Here is a 17,227-nt window from a genome sequence, read left to right on the forward strand (position 1 = left end):
TAGAAATTAAAGAAATCAGTTGGCCATAATGTATTTTTGCAGGTTTGAGAAACAGTGACTGAATTATATTTTAAAATAGTTATACAGACTGATACAGAATCTGTTCCTCTTTTGCAATTATATATATATATACACACATATCTATATATAGATATATCTATAGATATAGATATAGATATAATATAGATATATGTAGACAGATATCAGCATTAAGGAATACAGACACCTGTCCATCAACCCCAAAGCCTACCCGTGTTTTGTATCATAGCATTTCCTATTCCTATTTAACCTTTCAAATGTGTCCAAATACTCAGAAATAATAATTTTGGGGACAAAAACACTAGATTGGTTTGGAACACACCACACTTCTGGCTCATTTCTCAGGTTTTAAGTGTGTTGCCTCTGAGATTGTTATTTTTAATAATTTACGAACATAGTTAACACATAGTCATTAAGCCAGTTCTAATTTCTATACAAATTAGAAAATGCTTGTAATAACAATTCATATCCTCTGAAATCTCTTTACCTGGAGAAGCCATGGTTGATTGTGAGTTATCTTTCCACGTAATGGAATTATTTGTATAAATAAGCATAGTTAATAGAAATGGATCATCCTAACATGCTTTTTCTTTGCTTTCCTACTCAACGATACATTGGAAATGTTCTCTGTGGGTAAATGTACTGCTTGACCATGAGCTTAATGGCCGCAGAATAGCCCGTTAAATGGTTATGTAAATGACTTTTGCAAACTGTCCTCAATGGTTAAAGCATTTAGGTCATTCATATTTTCTTTCTTTTTTAATTCCAGTGAAAATGAACATTAGCAATCTTTTTTATTTATCTTTGCACATTAATCCAGTCCGGTTTTTTCCCCCCAAGTAAATTCTTAGGGGTGGGCATTTGAAAAATGTCACAGTTACGCTTCAGAAATCTGTGCTTATCTGGGGCTCCTTTAGAAGTAAGTCACTGGTTTCACAGAATGTGATTCTGAGGATCAAAGGCTATCATCTGGCCTAGCTGTCTTCTAACTTCTATGGAAACAGCATCCGCCTACATAGTGTGGCCAGATCTCTCGCAGCCGCCCTTGAAATTAATGGGCCACCTAGTGTCTCTTTGAGGTAGCATTAACCTGTGCCACCTGTGGACCTGTGTCAGCAGCTGTCAATGCAATCATCCAGCCCTCATCACATGGCCTGTCACCGAGTGTATGTCAGTCATTTCACTGGCTTTCCTTTTGCTCTTTTCAGTACACACGTTTTGGTCTCCCTGCACCTGTTCTTGTCTTCCTGCATGCTTAGATAGATGAAGACCCTTTAGGAAATATGCTTCAGCAAGACTCAGTGGGTCTCTTCAGACTTTTGTTTCAACAATACAATGTGCTTTCTTAACCACTTGCACCTATTCTGCTAAGAAGTATCAAGGCAAAGAAGAGAGCTCCGATGTTCCCTGTCGGAAGCGGAAGGTCTTACATCTTGTTTCTCAGTGGATCTCTCTGTACAAGGACTGGTTACATGAAGATGAACATTCAAAAGTGTTTTTAAAGGTAATGTAAAACTTCCAGGTCTTTGATAGAAGATGATTGATTTTGTTTTTAGTTATGCATTTTTTTAAATTATGAAAGATTTTTTTTTATTTATTCATTTTTAGAGAGGAGAGGGAGAGAGAGGAGAGAGAGACAGAGAGAGAGAAGGGGGGGAGGAGCTGGAAGCATCAACTCCCATATGTGCCTTGACCAGGCAAGCCCAGGGTTTCGAACCAGCGACCTCAGCATTTCTAGGTCGGCGCTTTATCCACTGCGCCACCACAGGTCAGGCCAGTTATGCATTTTTTTAAAATCTCATTTTTGGGTTGCAGTCCCTAATATTCAATCTGTGACTCAAGCAAAGCATTAATTTGTTTTGACTTCTAAGGCCTGATACTCCTTATATAGATTTTTAAATTCTAAAGAATGTATTACAATAAAGTATAAATGGCAAATTTTATATTCACTAATTCAATGTTATTTTATATACGTCATGGCAAGTTGGATTGCAAATAAAATAATTAAGGAAGGTAAAATAACACATACTTCAAAACTTAATAGTATTTAATATGTTAAAGTTTATAATAAATTTGAACAAACCAATGTCATATATACAATATTTGAATAAAACATAATTTAAAAACTATAAAAAATAAAAACTATATTCATAATATTTACATTATGAAACTTTTTCAGGATTTTAAGTAATAACAACATGTAAAATAGATGTTAACCTAGATTTACATTTGGAATTAGATAAACTCATAGGTTTTCCTAGTCAATAATAGGCTGCAACATCTTGTCACCACAGATGATTCTCTGGAGGTGATTTTAGCATTGGCTTCCTTTGGCCACCACAGCCGTATCAGCTGTGCAGGGTAACACAGAGGCGTAGAATGGAATTTGAGCAGGGACGAGTTCTGTTTCAGAATAGCACATGTCTAAATTGCCTCTGCCTTTCAGGAAGTAAACCAGTTTGAATTCAGAATTCAGTTATCATTTAGACATCCAGTTAAAAACTATTTAACCAGCTCTTTGACTAAACTAACGTTATTTCAAAACAACTAATTTATTTTAAGTGATTTTTTTTTTTACTCCCAGATATTTATGTGGATGTCATTTTTTAAAATATAGAATAGGCATGGACATCTGCAGTGTCCAGCCAGAGACCTCTCAGTTTCCAGCATGTCCCACCCACAATCTCTAAGAAGAGCTGCAAGAAAGCCCTGGCCGCTGAATGAGGGGCAGGTGGGGGAGGGGCGCGAAATCCCACGCAGGGTCTCACTGGTACTCGGGGTAGCCTTACCCTGCCTTATCCTGGATTCCACCAATTTTCCTGGGCAGGTTAACTGTTATGTGAGTCTAAGTCCTCTAAATAGGCATTAAACCAATTCAACTGCCATTTTTCTCTCCTCCCCCCCCCCCCAGACCATATACAGAAACATACTGGATGATGTATATGAATATCCAATACTTGAAAAAGAATTGAAAGAATTTCAAAAAATACTTGGAATGCATCGTCGTCAGTAAGTATTTAAGTTTCCCTATCACAGTTAATGAAAGAAAGCAGCAAATGGGACGGAATTTGAGGTGTCTAATGAAATTCGTTTTGAACATTTTGAACCTGAGATCCATCTTGATTCCTTACCTTTTCTAGCTGTAAATTGTGTGTTTTGTTTTTATATCTCAAAGTGAACACACACTAAATCAAGCTTATCGACCATTTTTTTTAAAACCTATTCTGATACAGGAGAAACAGACTGAGCCATGACAGTGTGGGTGCGTAAACACAACCATTTAACAAATAAATGACTCCTTAATTTTAAACGTGTAAATATTTAGCTTGTCATTTTGGGGGCTCGCAGCTATCGCTAATGGAATAGAAAAAAATGTTTTATAAATAGGTCCCAGCAAGTCTTGGAACATTTATAAGCTCAATTTTATGGACTCCCCGAGGTTTCTTTTATCAATTTAGAAAGATGAAAGGAAACAATTTACTCCATGACTTTCCGTATACCCCCCAAGTAGCTATCATAAGGCTTTTAAATCGCCAAAACTTGACTTTACCCTGATTACACAAATTTTCCTGATCCACTTCAGTAAATGAAACATCAAGTCATTATTTGGTTTTCAGGCTTCGCTGCAAAGTTAATCTGGAGGGGGAACTTGTCCTTAGCAAACACGGCAGCACATCTGGGAAAGGTGCAGTGTGACTGCTTATTTAGCTGCGTTAACAACCATCATTTCATCTAAACTCTGTCGATGTATGAGAAACCTAGCATTTCTTTTTTTTTTTTTTTTTTTGTATTTTTCTGAAGCTGGAAACAGGGAAGCAGTCAGACTGACTCCCGCATGCGCCCGACCGGGATCCACCCAGCATGCCCACCAGGGGGCAACACTCTGCCCACCAGGGGACGATGCTCTGCCCATCCAGGGCAGTCACTCTGCTGAGACCAGAGCCATTCTAGCGCCTGGGGCAGAGGCCAAAGAGCCATCCCCAGCGCCCAGGCCATCTTTTGCTCCAATGGAGCCTTGGCTGCGGAGGGGAAGAGAGAGACAGAGAGGAAGGAGCGGGGGAGGGGTGGAGAAGCAGATGGGCGCCTCTCCTGTGTGCCCTGGCCGGGAATTGAACCCGGGACTTCCGCATGCCAGGCCGACGCTCTACCACTGAGCCAACCGGCCAGGGCCGAAACCTAGCATTTCTGTGTATTGAAGAAATCCAGTTCTTTCTGTGTTCATAGTCTGTGGGTGGAAAGCCACATACACCTGTTGGATAGATAGCTTCTTCTCTTCCTGGTTCAGCTGCAGTCCAGACCCCAAAGTCAAGTGCGTTATACATACGTAGTAAACTAATGAATACTGGGTTTTATCTTTTGGAAAAGTAAAAGCCTCTTCCCAGTGCCTGAAATTAGTCTTCTGTGACAATAACTGCATTATTCTGGGTTGCGGACAAAGGTCGACTCCTTGTTCTTTTCCTTTCAGCACTGTTGATGAATATTCACCACAAAGGAAGGTAAGGCTGACCCCTCCCCGTCTGAAATGGGGTGGTTCGGTTGGGAGCCCTAGCCACTCCTCTTGAGCGCTGCTAGCTGCCCGCTGCCCGGAGCAGGGCGGGGCGAAGCAGGAAGCCGGGGCTGCAGCTCTTTGAGGTATTCCGGCTTCCCCTGTGCTGGTGCGGCCTCAACCTCAGCCCCATGCCCTTGACTAGGCTTACATGCTGCACATCTTTGTGGTGGGTGCATTCTGGAGTTTCCCCAGTGTCCCCCAGAGTGACATAAATTTGAATGTCAAACATTGATGGGGAAAAAATTCATTCAGGCAAAATTCTTGAGTATAAAAGCCTTATGAGAAAAGTTCTGCACTTGTCAACCCAGCAGAAAGATGAACGTGTTCCCATTCACCTTGAGGGAGAGAATGGGAAATGAGGTGGCAGGCACAGGTTTTGTAGACGCTGCCGGGGACCTATTTCCCCTAAGAAAGGCATTGTACTACGGTGGGGGCTGAAACCATCTCCAACAGCAAGGTCACTACTCGGAAGGGGACCCGGTATCTTTCTCAGAAGAATGTGGGGGTGTTGGTAGTACCCAGATATCCGCATGTTGCAGAGAATACTCCTAGGGACGTTTAGCCCGGTGCCGGCCGTGGCCGAGGTCAGGGGTGTTGCTTGGACTCTCCACCTCCTCGTGCATTAACTGAGGCAATTCCCAGTTTATTCCTCTATGACTGGATGGGTGGATTTCAGATTTAGAAAAAGAAGTTGGCTAGCTCTTTTGGAACATGTTGAAAACAGCTGTGGTTTTGCAAAGGGCAGGGATACATTCATCTATTGTTCTCTTTCTCCCTTCTCACAGAATAAAGCCCTTTTCCACCAATTCAGTCTTAAGGACAACTGGCTCCAGCACAGAGGAGCTGTGACTGAAACAGAGGAAAGTGAGTATGGTTTGAAGCCGGGTTTGGGGTAGGTGGAGCGGCTGTCAATCACTCTCCCTCCCCAGCAGGCAGCTGTCACACCCTTTAACTGAGCATGTTAGCTTCAAAAATGATGGTTTTTCTTTTCTTGCTTTGGGCGTGACCATTTTCTTGTTCTGTGTAATAGTGTCCCAGGGACTAGGACATTTTAAATTTGGGAAATAAGGAGACTGCAAAGAGCCTCCAGCATCCTGGGGAAGAGGCGCAGCATTGCCTGGCACGCGACCTTCCCCTGGGTCACCTGCTCCTCGGTTCTGCCAGCTCATTGCCTGGGACAAACTGGAAAGCCCACTGACGCTGAGGGGCAGGGGCGCAGTTAGAGAAGAAACCGCTCAGAGAATAATGAAAGGAAGGAAGCGCTATCCAAACGCCTTCCAGGCCGGGCGTGTCCTCGGTCAGTGCCGGGCAGTGCCCAGAGGGCTCCTGACCCACCGGGAAGAGCGCTGCTCAGTGGGTAAAAGGGAAAACACCGTTCCAGCCCCCTGGAGATGCTGACGTGATTTTCAGTGGTAATATTTTACAAGGGAACAGAAAACGCTTTCCTCCTGTTTAGAGAAAGGTTGAGTCAAATAGAGAGCCAGGAAACAGTTACAGCAATTAAAATGTCCATGCTGTTGTGACTCAGAGACTTTTTCTTTTAACTGGTCCTTCCGTACATACTGCAGTTCTAAGTGTGAGCATTTAACATTCGCTCAACTTCTTGCACGCTTAATGCGCTGTCACAAGGATACTTCTCCTGTTCCACTGTTTGTATGAAATGCTGCCCATGGGGTCCTGTTGTGTCCGACAGGTGGAAGAGCAAATGAAAGGATCTAACCTCCTCACTCCTCACTTGCTAACCTTCCTCACCTATTCGTCTCACAGTTTAACTGTATAATGTTTCCGAGCTAAGTTTCAAAGACTCTGAGTCTTTCCAGGCCTTTGGCCTCTCTTTGTTTACAAGTTTGTTAAGCAAGCTATAAACTTACATCACATTTAGTGGTTTGTGATAGATATATGAATTTACCAGAAATTCCAACTGCCCTTTTTTGTTGTTCCACCTGGCTGCCTGACCTCACCCTTACTTACTGGACAATCACCCCTAAGGCAGAAAAGTTCCAGGAAGCTGGTCAACCTACCCCAAGAAGGAGCATTCCAGAAAGCTGAAATCCCAAAACTGTAAAAGGGAACATACCAGAACATTTGACTCAGTACCCCCTCAGGCTCTCCCAAACACTATAAAATTCGCCCCCTAGTCTGTAACCGGTGCCCTTCTCCCCAAGAAGTGCCCGGTAGGGCTCCTTTCTTCCTTTCAATAAAGCTTGTTACTCTGGTCTTTTCGGACTCCCATGGATTCCAACAGTTTGCAGACCAGATCTTTGCCTTGCTCAAAAATTCTGTTTTTCTATGCAAGGAAAGCAGCCTTTTGTCTCTTACAAGTCTGTTAACAACATATAAAACAACTGCGGGTTAGATTCTCTCGCCTCAGTGACTCACACACCAAACCAAAAAGAAGACACCATCAGTGCCTCCTGGTGGCGTGTTTACTCTGAGGTTCGTACATGTTAACTCATAGTTGGTCTTTCCCTTTACTTGCATTTTCTGTGAAAACTTCCCTCCTGTATTTATTTTCATGGTGCCATTTAAATTGCACATGAAATTTCTCTAGGAGCTGAGCTCCTGTTTTTAATTTTATAATATAGAAGGGAAAAGATATCTCAGTATCATATTGTCCTTCTGTCTTTTCTAAAGAAGCTAGCGCTTTATTGTTCAGGATAGCTGATCTAAGAAGCAAATAATGTGTAAAGCAGTTGATTGCTAGTAAAGCAGTTTCTACTGTTAAATCACAAAGAAACATTTCTCCAGGACCTCTTCACCCAGCTAGTGATAATGTCCTTGTAATAATTATTAATGCCACAGACAATAAAAAGGAAATTAAAATGGCTAGAGATGTGACCTCTAGTTGGAAACTAAATTCACCACCTCCTTAATGGGGGAGAGCATCGTCCTTAAAAAAAAAAAAAACCAAAAAAAAAAAAAAGCGGTAGAGCGTCGGCCTAGCGTGCGGAGGACCCGGGTTCGATTCCCGGCCAGGGCACACAGGAGAAGCGCCCAATTGCTTCTCCACCCCTCCGCCGCGCTTTCCTCTCTGTCTCTCTCTTCCCCTCCCGCAGCCAAGGCTCCATTGGAGCAAAGATGGCCCGGGCGCTGGGGATGGCTCCTTGGCCTCTGCCCCAGGCGCTAGAGTGGCTCTGGTCGCAATATGGCGACGCCCAGGATGGGCAGAGCATCGCCTCCTGGTGGGCAGAGCGCCGCCCCATGGTGGGCGTGCCGGGTGGATCCCGGTCGGGCGCATGCGGGAGTCTGTCTGACTGTCTCTCCCTATTTCCAGCTTCAGAAAAATGAAAAAAAAACAAAAAAAACGAGAGGCTCAACACAAAAACCATGGCAAATAACAGATTTTTAGAAAACTTCTGAGAATTATAATAATGAAATGTGGTTGTTGTTGTTTTTTTAGCGAGAGAGACAGAGAGAGGGACAGGTAAGGACAAATGGGAAGGTAGAGAGATGAGAAGCATCAGTTCTTCACTGTGGCACCTTAGTTGTTCATCGATTGCTTTTTCATATGTGCCTTGACCAGGGCCCCAGCCAAGCCAGCGACCATAAGGTCATGATCCCACACTCAAGCCAGCGAACCCACGCTCAAGCTGGGTGAGCCGTCACTCAAGCCAGCGACCTTGGGGCTTCTTACCCGGGTCCTCTGCTTCCCAGGCCCACACTCTATCTCCGCTGCGCCACCACCTGGTCAGGCTGAAATGTGGTGTTCTTGATTAGGCCACTGTGACTGTCCCGAAATGGGGTGCGAAGTAAAAATGTACGCGTCAGACATTTTAATATACTGCTTTTGGGAGAACTCAGTAACCCTCAGAGAAGGGACTCAGAGGTAGTCTGTTCCACAGACTCCACTGTGTTGTGTCAGACCACCTCCAACGTGGGCACACAGTTGGGGTCTCCCATTACAGTGTGAGAAGCCTAAGTCCTACTCAGGACTGCTCATCAGCTTCTAACATCTGTGTTTCTTGTGTGTGTGTGTGTGTGTGTGTGTGTGTGCAAGCACCCGTGTGTATGCTTATACCCTCAGGTGCCATGTGCATACATAAATAGGTAAATATGCTAATGAGATGTGGAGGGTGCATGCCTTGACTTAGAAAGACTTGTACCTCGCAGCCACCATCCTCTGTTTACTAAGCATGCTTCTGTCTTGTGCAGTTTTTTGCCACGTGTATATCACAGAGCACTCCTATGTCAGCGTGAAGGCCAGAGTTTCCAGTACAGCCCAAGAGATCCTGAAAGTTGTGGCCGAAAAGATCCAACATGCAGAGGAGGATCTGGCTCTGGTGGCCGTCACGTTCTCCGGGGGTAAATTATTCTCTATCTTTGAATATTAATCTCTCACGGGATCCTCTCTGAGCGGAGAGAGTTGACATTTTTATGGCGTAAACGTGCAACTCGTCCCTTCTGGGTCCACAGCTGGATGACCACAGGAACAATGAGAAGTGGCCTACCAGAGGTGTTTCCATGACAACAGTTGAGTCCTGATGGATACTGAATTTCCTCCCATAGAACGGAAGAGAGAGCCATGCCCATGTTTTGAAATAGAGTAGAAAGCTTTTCATATTTTGTACTCCAGATAAGCCTTCTATTTTCATATTTAAATTAACTTGGAAAATTGCTAAAGGCTGAAATTACTTTAAGAAGAAGAGAAGAAAGACAGCCTTGAACTAGTCATACCACTGGCTGACAATTTAATACTAAAAGACTCCCAACCAAAGGAAATACAAACTGTACAATAAGCGCAGAGCTCACAGGCCTGTTCCTTCAGGTGGACGTGGGGAGCAAGGCCTGGTGATAGCTCTTTCTCCTGCTGGGCCTTATTTATCCTCAGAGAATGGCTTATTGTCTGTTTTGAATAAGATCACACAGATTACAAGCTGACACTATTGATCTCTGCGACCTGCACACACCCCTCGTTTTCACCAGAGCCTGTCAGATTTCAGTGTCCTCTGGCCTCCTTTTCGGCTTACCGTCTTTATTTAATATCTCATTAACCCTGAGAAAAATACAAGGATGGTGCCTTAGCATCAGTCGTTGAAAAGTGGGAGGACTTATGTGAACTCATCAACCAGCGATGGGGTGGGTGGGGGAGGGGGAGTAGGTAGATAACCCGCGTGCATTTCTGTTTTCCTTTTGTTAGCATTTGAGAGTCAGGAGAAGGGTACCAGAATTTAACTTGACATCGGAGCAGTGTGTGACAGAGCACTGCTCCTGTTGCTTTGTAACTCAGAGCCAGGTAAAATGGTTCTACGGGCTAGTCAGCTACTTACACAAACAGATACAGCCCTTCTCTCCAGGCCTAATAAATGCAGGTGTCTCCTCCCTCTGCAGGGCCCTAACTGTGCCTGCTGTCAAAACATTATCTAGAGAAAAAGAAGTAAAAATTTAAGAAATATGTGGATCATATGAATTTTAATCAGAGAGCGGTTGAATTTTTAATACAATATTTCAGACGTTCTAGATGGATACGATAACTGTATATTTAATTTGAAGTGACCAGAATTATTCAGTGATTTTAAACAATACTAAGTTTCATCAAAACCAACACTTGCTCTCAAGACAGCCGTACAGAAAGGAATCACCGGGTCCCCATTCAGACAGAAGGTGCTGGTCAAGAAAGGGCCCTGGGCCACAGGAGAATCTGGAAATTAATGAGTGGCTCTTTTACTATTCAGTATCCATTTGATGGCCGTGAAATACCATTTTTACACTCTGTTAAGTTGGATTCATCAGGGTGGGCAGTGGCGTTTTAATGTGTATAGACATTGCTAATCATCACTAGAAATATCAGCTTCTCTCTGGAATTATCCCACAGATAGGAAATGGGCCACTATTTCCCATCAGTTCTGTCCGCGGAGAACCTTTCTGTCTGCAGCTTAATATCCTCCAAACAATCATGAGTTATGAACGAGGGGGGGGGGCTCAATGTATTCCTTGAACTAATTACATAATTTTCTTTTTTTTGTATTTTTCTGAAGCTGGAAACAGGGAGAGACAGTCAGACAGACTCCCGCATGTGCCCGACCGGGATCCACCCGGCACGCCCACCAGGGGGCGATGCTCTGCCCCTCCGGGGCGTCGCTCTGTTGCAACCAGAGCCACTCTAGCGCCTGGGGCAGAGGCCAAGGAGCCATACCCAGCACCCGGGCCATCTTTTGCTCCAATGGAGCCTCGGCTGCGGGAGGGGAAGAGAGAGACAGAGAGGAAGGAGAGGGGGAGGGGTGGAGAAGCAGATGGGCGCTTCTCTTGTGTGCCCTGGCCGGGAATCGAACCCAGAACTTCTGCACGCCAGGCCGACGCTCTACCACTGAGCCAACCGGCCAGGGCCTAATTACATAATTTTCAATAAATAATGTTTTAAACACTACTGCAAAATGAAATGACAATGAGGGAGGTCTACCGTGACTTTATTTTTGTCCCCAAAAAAGCTTAAATTTGGCAGTTTGCAAGGTTTTGTGGATTTCTCTGAAAAGACTGGAGGAACTATTATCGTCATAGCTTTCAGTAAGTTTTTAGCTATTTTGTGCTGAGGGTAGGTATATGTATATAGTAACAGCAACCTACCCAGTTATTCAGAGCTTAAAATTTTATCAGCTTATCAGCCTCAGTCTTACAGTGTAGTGATAAACCTGAAAATAAGGGAGGAAAAAATTTCTTAGCACATGGAAAAATGACTGGTCAGCATGCCATGGAATTTTATTCCATAGCCAGTGTGGACTGGCTCTCATAAATTTGGATTTCAGGTACACATGGGCACACAGAGTGTTGCAAGGAATTGTCGCCAAACAAAGAGGGAGGAGGTGGAAGGACCTCAGAGCCCGTCCGTGTGGGACCATTTACTATATACATGTCAACAGCCTGACATGACAGAACTATTGATCTTTATTTTGCTGGGCCATACAGAATATATTAGATTACCATTTGTGTACTCTGTATTAAGCAGAGCTGTTCAAAACAAAATTTGGCATTTTAACTGATTAGGTTACGTAGAAAAAGATGTGGAATATCGCATTTCTGAACCATGCTGAGTATCTGAAGGGCTGCTCTAGGGGAAGCTGATCATATTACAGAGGAATAGGCCCAAGTACTGCTTTAGTTGATTCCCATCTGCGTTTCACAGTCAGGAGGAGGACATTTCTCTGCTGTGGGACAGCAGAGCTCCAGTGATAGTAGCAAAATGGTCAGAAGATCAGAACGATTTGCAATAAGGAAAATAAAATGGAAGAAGAATATGTGAAAATTCTCAGCTTCACTTGTAGTCAAGAAATACGAAACAAACCACGAATCTGTTTTCGGTTTCAGCAAAATAGCCAAAGTAATGATCAGTGTTAGTCAGTGTAAGAATTGGAAAGCAATTTGACAATATGAATAAAAAAAATTTTTTTTAAATATTCATTCCCTTTGACCCTGTAATTCCACTACTGGGAATCTATCTTGAGAAAATCACCTGTAAGCAGCCGAAGATTTATGCACAAGGATGTTGACTTCAGCAATACGTGTATTATGGCTGTATAATAATAAATCCCATTTATCAAGTCCCTGTTATGTGCCAGGCCCTGTGCTGGTATTTAGCATACATCTTACCATCTAGTTTATATGACAAAAAATTGGGAAGCATTAAGTGTTCAACAAAAGTGGAAAGAGTAAGTTGTAATATAATAGACTGTTATGTAACCAATTAGACATGACATATATAAATCATTCTGACAAATGGTTAAGGGCTTATAATAAAATCAGAATATAAAACTAGGTATGAAATAATTGCACATATGTATACATATATATGTATTCATAATATGTATGCATATGTATAAATAATTGCCACTGTATGTATACATACACCCGCACTCTTACGTAAAGATCAGAACAAAAATATACCCAGATGTTAACCAGCATTACCATCATATGGTTATCTTAGAGAGATGGAATTATGAGTGAATTTTACTTTCTCCCCTAAAATGTTCTGTGCTCCAAAGAATGACTAAATATTACCCCAAAACAATCATCAGAGGATTCCACTTTGTGGAGAATGAGCAGAAATGTTTACACTCCCACTGGTGTTGTTGTATAAAGTATACAAAACAAAATTAAATCTACTTTATGTCCTATTTACTATAAAATTTTTTTCTTTGGCAAGTCTCACTCTTTACATATACCTGTATACCCGCTGCTATTCTTCTGTTTCGAATTACTCTTTTTATTTGTTGGTTTTTAAATATAGAAAAGCATGAACTTCAGCCAAATGACTTGGCCATCTCCAAATCCCTGGAAGCATCTAGTCGGCTACATGTCTACCGGAAGAACCTGGCTGATACTTTGGTGAGGACCTTTTGCCTTGTGCTGAAAACATACTGACCCCAAATGTCGGACTAGAAATACTTGTGTATGTTTCATAATGAATGTTAGAAAAATACATTGAACTATTTCCTCTTCCAGTCAACGATACCCATGTCAAGAAACACTGCTTTGGCAAACCAAAGACACACAACTTGAATTCTAAACCCTTCCTAAGCCAAACCCTGCTTCTCTCTGAGCCCCTGAAACAAGGGATTTGAGAGAAGTGACTCCCTCTCCAGTGGCATCTTAATTCCACCTAAGTAGATGATTTGTTTTTTTGTTTCTGAAAAAACTCAGTTTTATGGTTGCTTTCTGTTTGGTGGGTGCCATCGCCCATAAAAACCATTATCATCTGGACTCCTGGTCCTAGTCTGTTTCGTGGAGTCGGGACGGAGCTGGATCAGTCTAGCTGGCTCCTGTTGTATATGTGATCCAGGACTGTATATAATACTCTGTGGGTCAACCGAAAATGCCTGTAATAAAATTTTCTCATGTAAAATTATCTATAGGGTATCAAGCTACCATAATATTAATTACTGTCAGTTTTGATACTTACTACCGGACACATACGTGCTGAGTAGTTGACATACATTGCCTCATTTAACATTCCTGATAACCCTGTGAAGTTTGGAGGGGCTGAGGAACTTACCCTAGCTTCCTACAACCAAGGAGAGGACAGTGGTAGGACCTCAGTCCATGTGTACTTGCCCACTCCTTTCATTTGGCTGCGATGAGAGAAAAGAAGAGGGAAACCTTTGGTCTAACATGGGCCCTTTCTAGTTCTGAATGTCACTGGCCTTGTGTCTGTACGTGATGTCACTCGTCAGTGAAACAGGGCACCCTGGGTGCTACAGAACATCTCCGCGTGAATAACGGGGTGGATTTCACTCTGCCCCTCCCCCTGAAGGAGGACAGTCTACTGTGGAGCTAGCTGCTCTGGGCTCTGGATGATGGAGGGAACCCGCCCTCCAATCACCTTCCCGCCCCCTCCCTCGTGCCACACAGATTTGTCACCCTGTGCCCCGGCATGCAGTCCCAGAGCTCACGGCCAGCTGCATGAGAGAAGGCAGGCCCAGGTCAATGTCTTAATGGAACAGATGGGCACAACAAAGTCTGTTCCGAGCTGAGCCAGACACCTCCCTACCCGCGAATGTTTCCCCTGCCAACTTTGTACACCACCTGAAACTTCTCCATTAGACGCATAGCTTCAGGCATTTTGTCTCCCAAAATATTTCAGTTGAAATGGGACATGGTGCCTGACCTGTGGTGGTGCAGTGGATAAAGTGTCAACCTGGAAATGCTGAGGTTGCCGGTTCAAAACCCTGGGCTTGCCTGGTCAAGGCACATATGGGAGTTGATGCTTTCTGCTCCTCCCCCCTTCTCTCTCTCTCTCCCCTCTCTATAATGAATAAATAAAATCTTTGATAAAAAAAAAAAAAAAAAAGAAATGGGACATGGTAAGGAAAGACTGACATGAACCCACTAGCATTTACTATATTGGACTACAGATAATATGATAATATTCTTGGAAAGCAGAACCTAGGACCTTGCATGAATGGGATGGGGAAATACCTGTAGTGTTTCTTGGAGAGGGTGGTGGACAGCCACAAATAACCAGAGGGCAGCACCAGGCTAAGGGCCTTATTTAGGGAGAAAGGGGGAGAGGTGAAGAGCCATGTGAAAATATCCTTTCACTTACTGGTGAGTGAACCTAGGGTGGTGTGACTTCCCAACTGGTGGCTCTCCCTTTGAAAGTCTGCGGTGCAGTGTGGTGTCCATCCGGTACCCATGAGACCATCCCTGGGAGACCTTGGCTTGTCCCCACCTCAACACCGCAGTGTTCGCTTGTCCGCCCTTACTGAGCTCCACTCTGGCTCCCACTCTGGGGACATGGGGACAGTTTGTTCCCTGACTTTCCCTGAGCATGATGGAAATCTGCAGAAAAGCTCTGTGAAGGCCTTTTGCCATTTCGGTTTTTTAGTTTTTTGTTTGTTTGTTGGTTTTGTATTTTTCTGAAGTTGGAAACAGGGAGGCAGTCGGACAGACTCCTGCATGCGCCCGACCGGGATCCATCCGGCATGCCCACCAGGAGGCGATGCTCTGCCCATCTGGGGCGTCGCTCTGTTGCAACCAGAGCCATTCTAGCACCTGAGGCAGAAGCCATGGAGCCATCCTCAGCGCCCGGGCCAACTTTGCTCCAATGGAGCCTTGGCTGGAGGAGGGGAAGAGAGAGACAGAGAGGAAGGAGAGGAGGAGGGGTGGAGAAGTAGATGGGTGCTTCTCCTGTGTGCCCTGGTCGGGAATCGAATCCGGGACTCCTGCACGCCAGGCCAACGCTCTACCACTGAGCCAACCGGCCAGGGCATTTCGTTTTTAATTAGAAAAACTATTCATAAATGTAAGCATTCTAAAATCCAAATAATTTATGTTGCAGTTTAGAAACAGGTTAATTACTACTTGGAATCGGAACGAGCCCCTTCACTCTGCTGTGGCACTTCGTTTGCAAAGTCCCACTCTGTTTTCTTTCTAAGTCATCAACTGTTTCAACATCATCAACTACTCACGGCCAATCCCTCAAGTAGGAGAAGTTATATATGTTAATTTAAAAATAGAAAATATTTTTAGAACATGCCAAATAATGGTGTAATACATTTAACAGTGACCATGGTTTTAACTTTGTGGTGGCATTTAATAACTTCATGTCATACTTTAAGGAAATGCTGTCACCAAACACATACCTATTTATATAGGGAAAGCAACTGATACTTAAAATAACTATTCACCAAGGGGTAAAAACGAAGTACCTTTTATTTTTTTCATTTCACATTTGTTCCCTCCCCCCCCTTTCCACAGGCGTTTTAATAACAATGTGTAAATGCGTGTCTGGGATGAGACTTGCTAAGCATCTCTCCTGTAGAAGCCGTGTCTGTCTTTATTGAAGCGCACCGTGACATTTCTTCTGTTTGTTTTGTACTAACCCTGCCGGCACATTAATTCTGACCGGCAGCTCGGGTGGATTCAGGGCTTGCGCTTTCATTCCGCGGTCTGCCCCGGCGGAGTTTTGTAATCAGATCCGTGCGCGCACGTGTGCGGGTGGCAGGGCCGGCTCACTCACTGATCACATTCTGCTGCTTCCAAGGCTGTTTCCTAAATTGCCTGTAACTCACCAGAGGTGAACAGACCCGGGAAAAGACTAAGTGCCCTCAGCCAAGATGGCTTCTCTAATCCGAGCCTCTATGCCGTTCTGTGGGCAGCCAGCTCGGCGCCAAACATGGGGAGTCACTGAGGATTCTTTTGCTTCTGTTGGTTTAGAACCCATTTGCAGAAAATGAGGAATCACAGCAAAGGCCGATGAGGATTTTGGGGATGAACACTTGGGATCTCGCTCTGGAATTAATGAATTTTGATTGGAGTCTCTTCAATTCAATTCATGAGGTAAGGAAGGAGTGGAAAGATCAAACAAAAGCTAGTGCTCTTTTAACTGTGAATTCTTTTTGAAGAAAATGCATGTGGCTAGGTTTTTCAAAGATCTATCATATGGTGATATCGTTATGCTAGAATACCATGGTCCAGAAAGATATTTGAAAGATTGACTCTGTCTTGGGAAAATTAAAATATATGGTCATGCTTTATTAGCTCTTAGTACAATCATATGTTCATAGAATGTAGTATAAGCATGTCATAATTTTATATATATGTGTATATGTACACACACAATACACATATATGAAGCTCTAACAGAGTCTAAGGGCCATTTTGCATTTGATGCCATTCACACTGATATTTTTATTTCTCCTGTGAAGTTTAAATAGTTTTCAATACAATAATATTTATAATTACACCACACACAGTCTTTTACTTAAGAACGTTCTATAAATATAGACTGTTCAGCAAGACTTCAAGTACTTTTTTGAAAATTTTAAGATAAATTTCAAATTTTTACATCCATCACCTTCTCCCTTGAGGACAGCTTACAACTTTTATAAAACAATAGATTATGGGCAAAATGCTACTGACCATTAGTGAATAAACTGAGCCAGTTGGAAAGGCTCACAGGAATCAGAAGAGAGAAAATGTAACCACTCTCTGCAACCATATGTTGCATTTGCTTTGCCACTTAGTGAACGTTTTCATTATGAAACAGTCTTTCTTTCTGAAGAAGGAACTGGTGCCCAGCGTCATCCTTGAGCCTCACGTTCATTTCGGAATGCCTTTTCAATGCCCTCATATTTTTCTCATTAAATTTTCAACATGAGGATCTAAATTTGAGCAAGTAGTGAACTCATTCAAACTAAATGATTTGTG

At 43.3% G+C, this 17,227-nt stretch overlaps 1 protein-coding gene and 1 non-coding gene across 4 annotated transcripts in view; one reads left to right on the forward strand and one right to left on the reverse strand.

Moving 5' to 3' along the window:
• Nucleotides 1-17,227, forward strand: part of RAPGEF5 (Rap guanine nucleotide exchange factor 5) — a 218,107-nt gene that overhangs the window by 175,024 nt on the left and 25,856 nt on the right. For all 3 annotated transcript variants that reach the window (XM_066354495.1, XM_066354496.1, XM_066354497.1), the window contains exons 13-19: nt 1,399-1,543; nt 2,951-3,048; nt 4,505-4,535; nt 5,374-5,452; nt 8,741-8,890; nt 12,807-12,904; nt 16,235-16,357. In XM_066354495.1, coding sequence (XP_066210592.1) covers nt 1,399-1,543; nt 2,951-3,048; nt 4,505-4,535; nt 5,374-5,452; nt 8,741-8,890; nt 12,807-12,904; nt 16,235-16,357 — 724 coding nt within the window. The remainder of the gene's footprint in view (nt 1-1,398; nt 1,544-2,950; nt 3,049-4,504; nt 4,536-5,373; nt 5,453-8,740; nt 8,891-12,806; nt 12,905-16,234; nt 16,358-17,227) is intronic.
• TRNAA-GGC (transfer RNA alanine (anticodon GGC)) lies at nt 4,134-4,209 on the reverse strand. The gene has a single exon. It is a non-coding gene; the product is annotated as a tRNA-Ala (tRNA).

The sequence above is a fragment of the Saccopteryx leptura genome, chromosome 12, assembly GCF_036850995.1.
Source record: "Saccopteryx leptura isolate mSacLep1 chromosome 12, mSacLep1_pri_phased_curated, whole genome shotgun sequence".
NCBI classification, from domain to species: Eukaryota; Metazoa; Chordata; class Mammalia; order Chiroptera; family Emballonuridae; genus Saccopteryx; species Saccopteryx leptura.